Here is a 6,099-nt window from a genome sequence, read left to right on the forward strand (position 1 = left end):
TTTATTGGGTTCAGTCCCCCTGGGAATGGCGGCATTGCTGCCCCGCGAGGCTCCCTCAGAGTCACTGAGAACCGGAGATATGGGCTTTGCCCGCACAATGGCGGCTTCCGTTTTGAAGGGACAAATGAAAATAAATTACAGGAAGAATCAGTTTCTTCGCAGGAAGTATGACTTTGGTGTTCACAATATCGCCGCGCGGTGGTTTGCCAAGGCCGAGGCGCAGAGACCGCGGTCACGTTTCCCGTACAGCAGGCTCAGGGGTTCCGATGTTTCTTTTCATGTCATTCCCGCTGTTCAGACTTATTGTACCGGCCAATAAGCTCAGTGCACATAGAAAACCATCCGGCGTCATCTGTCCTCACACTCCTAGTAGTTCCTGTCCTTCCTGTCCATCTCATACCACGGGTTCTGGAGAGGAAACAGGAGATCAGAATATTCCTTCATAACATGGACACAAGAATTTATCTTCCCGTGACACCCAACCCATCCCCCCCCCCAATAGGTCGCTCTCCCCAAATGGATTCTATGTAACGGGCTTCTAAGATGGGCCGGTGACCTTCTGGTGGACTTCTCCCAAACCCACTACAGCCTATGTGGCCACTATGAGATACACAATGGCGGCAGTGGTGTATTTTGGTTTTGTGCTGCCCTAGGTAAGACTTAACTCGGGGCAACCCCCCTCAATCCAAATTTGCCCCGCCCCTTCCTGTTTAGGACATTTTGCGCAACCCGTCAGTCACTGGATACAGCGCACATGGGATCATACGGGGGGGGAGGAGAGCTGTGCATGGTTTCCGGTGGTCTCAGGAGAACTGTGCATGCTTTATGGTGGGCTGTGCGAGGTCTATGGTGGGCTGTGCGAGGTCTATGGTGGGCTGTGCGAGGTCTATGGTGGGCTGTGCGAGGTCTATGGTGGGCTGTGCGAGGTCCCTTTCCCTGTGCTGCTCCTGCAGCACAAAGTGCCATCAGTACCAACAGGATACATTGCAGTCCCCCAGCCTGCTTCTGGGAGGCCTACCATCAGATCACACGCTATGGAGAGCCCCGAGCCACCCGCTGCCTGATTCTGTGCCCCACCGGGACAGTGCCCAGTATGCCCAAAGGTAAGTCGGGCTCTTTGCAGAAAACGCTGCCCCCCTGGAAAGTGCCGCCCTAGGCAAATGCCTCACGGTAGATACACCCCTGAATGGTGGTCCATAAGACGAACGATGGTGGGCCCAGAACTTGTGGAAGACATCGGCTCCTGGGCGCACCTTCACCTCTCCTCCTTACCTCGTCGTAATCCCGTTGGGGGATGCTGCGGCTGTACTGCTCATCATCCTCATAGACATTGGAGGCTCGGTTCACTTGGCCCTGATCCATCTTTATCTGGACTTTTGGAAACAATGTTCCCGGAGCCGTTCTGCTTCCCTCCAGCTTGTCATCGTCAATCAGTTCTGCCCGCTCGCCACTCTTGCCTTTCTTGGACCTGCAGGGCACAATGAGAGAAATACCCATAAAATGGCGTCACCATCACACGTACAGAGAACACGCTTATGGTGGGAAGGGGTTGAAGGAGAACTCTTTATAAATATTACACAAGAGGTTTCGCCGTTGGATTTCAGTTAGGAATGGCGCCGAGGTTATTTTGGGGGGTCACTTGGTTGTGGTCAGAGAATGTGAAAGCCCACAGGCTGGGGTGCAGCATAATTGGGTGGAGAGGCGGAGGGAGGAGGACAGGCCTTACAAAACACAAAAATTCCCCAGCCTCAACCTGCCAGCCGGCCTGCAACCAAACAAGTAGCCCTGTCAACAGTATGCACCTCAATGACACCCCAATAACGGCCCCCAGCAGGATGAGCACAGCGGCCCCGAGAACGGCCCCGACTATGACCAGGATCAGCAGGTAGTCTGTGGAGAGAAAGATTCACCAATCACATGATTCACCGATCACATGATGATATAATACATTGGGGGAAAATAAATCAGATTACAGTAACTGTAAAAGTGGGAAGCTGTTAGAAATCAGAGGCGGTAAGGACTGGAGAAGGGGGGAACTGAGATAAGAGAGAACTGCAAATGATCTGGAAGAAGGGACTGGAGAAGTGGGGACTTCAAACATTCCAGGGAAAGGGACTGGAGAAGAGGGGCTGAGGACCTCAAACCGAGGACTGGAGAAGAGGGGCTGAGGACCTCAAACCGAGGACTGGAGAAGGGGGAGCTGAGGACATCCAACTAGGAACTAAAGAAGGGGGAGCTGAGGACCTCCAACCGGGGACTGGAGAAGGTGCCAGGGGGGTGGCTGAGAACATTGGGGGGAGGGACTGGAGAAGGGGGAGGTAATTTCCTTTATTTCTTTAGCTATGGGACATTTGTAATGTTGGGTGGAGCCAGTAAAGCCACAATGAATGTAAGTGATGCCACTTTCATGGCCGCCGGCTCTTCATAGCTCAGGGACACTCACTGTCTTTGCATTCATCTCCAGAATATCCAAAATCACATCTGTAAGAAAAGGGAAGAAACGGACAGAGTCAGTGACCATATAGACAGCACTGGGGTCTCGACCTGCATAGAGGACACTACCTGCATGGAGTTTGCGTGTTCTCTCTGTGCTTGCCCGGGTTTCCTCCCACACTCCTGCTCTTGGATAATTGGCCCATGTATGCACCAACTGGCTATGCACGTGTGTTATCACATTCTGTGATTAGGGTTGCCACCTGTCTGGGTTTTGAATGCTGTGTCCGGGTTTTATGGCAGCAGAAACCCGGACACAAGATGCACCTATCTGTGAGCTGGTCCTAGGCCAGGGCAGTTGGGGAAGGTTGAGGAAAGACCTGGCGCCAAGAACATTCTACGGGAAGATGGCTCCCAACCGTATCAGAATGGGCCCTAAAGGAGCCCCCTTCCCCATCTCAGGAAGTTGGCTGACCTCGGCCTGGTCTCCTCATTCTGACCAGTAAGGTGACATCCTGCTCCCTCTACAGGTGTCAGTTGGCAGTGCCGGGTCTCCCTGCTCCTCAGGTCAGTGACAGTTGGTCTCGGTTGTCTCCCCCGATGGTTGGAGCCCAGAGGGGATGAATTGGTGTTTTTCTCTCCTGAACCCAGATACTGTGTCATGGCTTCCTTTGGATGTCCCCCTATGATTTCCTGTGTGGGGTGCGATCTACGGACGGAGCCACATTGTCCATCTACTTATCCTGGCGGGTTTGGGGTGCTCAGCTGGAATTTTGGGGGCGGCTGTGCGGGTCACAATGCGTCACAACTTACTTTGTACATTTGTCGTCCGTGGTTGTTTTGTAGTCGGGTAGACAGACACACTTGGGGATGTTACCGTCTCCGTCCTGCTTACATTGCCGCCCGTCCGCTGCCGTACAAGTAGAATCACATTCTGCAACACGTGAAGGGAGACACCGCGTCATGTGATGTCATAGTGACAGACGGTTACATTGCGTTACATTATACACGTCTCCCGTCTACGGGGGAGGTGCACACAACATGCTACTTTATTTCTAGTTGAAGCCGGTGGTGGGCGCGCCAATACTAAACACCACACTGACCAAAACAAGTGCGCAAGGGGTGTGTCCATCACCCGAAGAGATAGGGCCTCCCCCCCACCGGGCACACAAGGCTCCAGACAGGGGCAGAGAACTCCTGTCCACCTTACTGAAGCCAACCAGACCCATTCCTCTGGTTCAGCCGAAGTCGACCACCAAGTACTAGGTTTTTGGGGACCCCCGAAGAAAGACCCCCGATTCCGGAGAGGAAGGAGCCTGAAGACCCAAATACACCGGAGAATGCACAAACAAAAATCAATAAGTGCCAATGTTCTGGAGTGTGGCTGGGCCTTGCGGCCCGGTATGAAAATGTCCCCCTGGTCTTGGCCAAAAGGGCCAGCCCAATAGGTGCAGAAAGAAACATGTGATGTCCAGGCCAAAGTGCCTTTCACACAGTGGGGTCCCATACCCATAGAGCTCTACGGGCACCCCCAAGGCACCACTCCCAGGGGGGAGGGGGGGTGCTTAATACCGCAGGCTCCCTGCCTTCCCAGCCCATGACCAGACCAGGTAGACCCAGTCGAATCAGGAGGCAATGGGACCCAGTGGTGGAACAATTGCCATAGCGACCCAGGCGGCCGCTAAAGGGCCCGGGGCACAGGGGGGCCCAGCCAGGACATCCCCCTGATGCCGTGCGGGCCGCCTGGGTCGCTATGGCATCTCAGGCCGCTGGCTGTCACTGGCGGCTGTGAGGAGGAACGCGCCGCTATTCACATCACTGACAACCTGCACGTTCCTCCTCACAGCCGCTGCTGAGTCGTTGACAACCAGCAGCTTCGGAGGAGGTGGCTGGGCCCGTCGTCGGCAGCGATGGAGGAGGCGGGGCCCGGTGATGGAGGAGGCGGGGCCCAGTGACGGAGGAGGAGAAGGAGGCGGACAGAGGATCGGGGCAGACAGGTAAGAGGGCTGGACCGCCCACCTGAGACCCCTGCAGAGCCCCCCATAGAGAGTCTATGGGGGGCTCTGCAGGGTCACCCTCAGGTGGGCTGTTTGGGTTATCAGGTGGGCGTAACTAGAAATCACAGGGCCCCATACAAAATGTTGCTGTGGGGCCCTGTGATTTCTAGTTAGGCCCCTAATGGGACCCCTCCCAGACACTAGGGAAGTTCTCTTCTCTTCTATCAGTGGATCCTCCATTTGGTTTCCTTCCCACATCCAGAACCCTTTAGGACCCCCCATCACCTCAGGCCGGGTACTCTGCCGCCATTGTTATCATAGGGCCAGAACGGCGCCACATCTCCTGAACTCTAACAGAACGGATACCACACCGGACTTTATCCAGAAGCCCGAGAAGTGACGCTGCCGCCGGAGATGAGGGAATTGGCTGCATCGGTTTTAACCCCATTGTGACAGTACGTGACGAGTTATATCGGGCTCTCAGCAGTTACCAGTCATTAAAGGAGAACTATGGGGGGAGGGGAGGGGGTGCTTCTCACTCCCCTCATAGTTCTAGCCGACCAGTGACAATGAGACTGTCACAGGTCGGCTCAGTAGATCGGTAGGTGAGCGAACACATACCGGCGTTCGCTCACCTCTCGATCCTGTCACTGCTCTCTGCCGTGATAGGGGGAGGGGCTGGATTCCCCTCTCCCCGCTCCGATCCTCCAGCGCTGACTGGCGGAACGGACGGGGGAGGGGGCGGGTACAGCTGGCTCTGCCTCTAGATAGGAGGAGCCAGCTGTCACTCACGCAGCTGGGCGGATCCCGGCACAATTGTCGGGATCCGCTGCGGCGTCTCAGTATAGCGCGAGCTGTAGCTCCCTATATACTGAGCCTAGGGTGACGGGAGGACGCTAGTTTGTGTCCTCCCGTTACCCTGAGGAGAACTATGGGGAAAAGCCCTGACCTCAGAGTTCTCCTTTAATGAACAGAAACTGAAATCTCGCTCAGTCATGAAGGGGTTAATAGAAGGACAATCTCTCTCACACGTCTACGTACAATTATCTTATTTATGAATTTCATGATTCACCAGAATGCAGCAAATTCACACAATGATTCCCTCACCTGCCAATCCCAACACCGCATCTTCCTCCTCTCCTTCCCAGAATGCAGCAGACATAATACACATGAACAGAGATCACAGGCCCCCTTTAACACGGTCCAGGATCCCCAGACAGTGCGTGTGCGGTGCCCCCTGGTGTTGGTTTTGTATCACTACATGCGTCTTACCTCTGCAGGTGGTGATGGTTGTCTGTGAGGAGTACAGCCCGGCATTACAGGTACACGCAGCGCTTTGCCCGTTGTCGTATTCCGCACATGTCGTTGTTTCAGGATCACAGAAAGCTCCAGAAGTGCAGATTGTTCGTTCTAGGAGAAGATGAGATAAATCATTCTACACATGCAGAGCACGAAATATCTCCATGATAAAGCACAAGAAATATGGACCCGTTCCAGAGCAGGCAAAGAAATGGTGGTGGAAGAACGGCTCCATGAGAGGAGTGCAGGGGGTATGATACGGGAGAGGAGTGCAGGGGGTATGATACGGGAGAGGAGTGCAGGGGGATGATACGGGAGAGGAGTGCAGGGGGGTGATAGGGGAGGGGGGGGCAGGGGGGATGATCCGGGG

General features: G+C 54.7%; 1 protein-coding gene across 1 annotated transcript in view; it reads right to left on the bottom strand.

Annotated features, from left to right (window-relative positions):
* Nucleotides 1-366: 366 nt before the first annotated feature.
* Nucleotides 367-6,099, bottom strand: part of MUC13 (mucin 13, cell surface associated) — a 6,467-nt gene continuing 734 nt past the window's right edge. Inside the window, exons 2-7 of the mRNA XM_018574287.1 lie at nt 5,703-5,840; nt 3,247-3,367; nt 2,444-2,481; nt 1,803-1,890; nt 1,273-1,468; nt 367-408 (exon numbers count right to left, since the gene is read on the bottom strand). Coding sequence (XP_018429789.1) covers nt 367-408; nt 1,273-1,468; nt 1,803-1,890; nt 2,444-2,481; nt 3,247-3,367; nt 5,703-5,840 — 623 coding nt within the window. The remainder of the gene's footprint in view (nt 409-1,272; nt 1,469-1,802; nt 1,891-2,443; nt 2,482-3,246; nt 3,368-5,702; nt 5,841-6,099) is intronic.

The sequence above is a fragment of the Nanorana parkeri genome, unplaced genomic scaffold (assembly GCF_000935625.1).
Source record: "Nanorana parkeri isolate BGI_ZX_2015 unplaced genomic scaffold, ASM93562v1 scaffold2859, whole genome shotgun sequence".
Lineage (NCBI taxonomy): Eukaryota > Metazoa > Chordata > Amphibia > Anura > Dicroglossidae > Nanorana > Nanorana parkeri.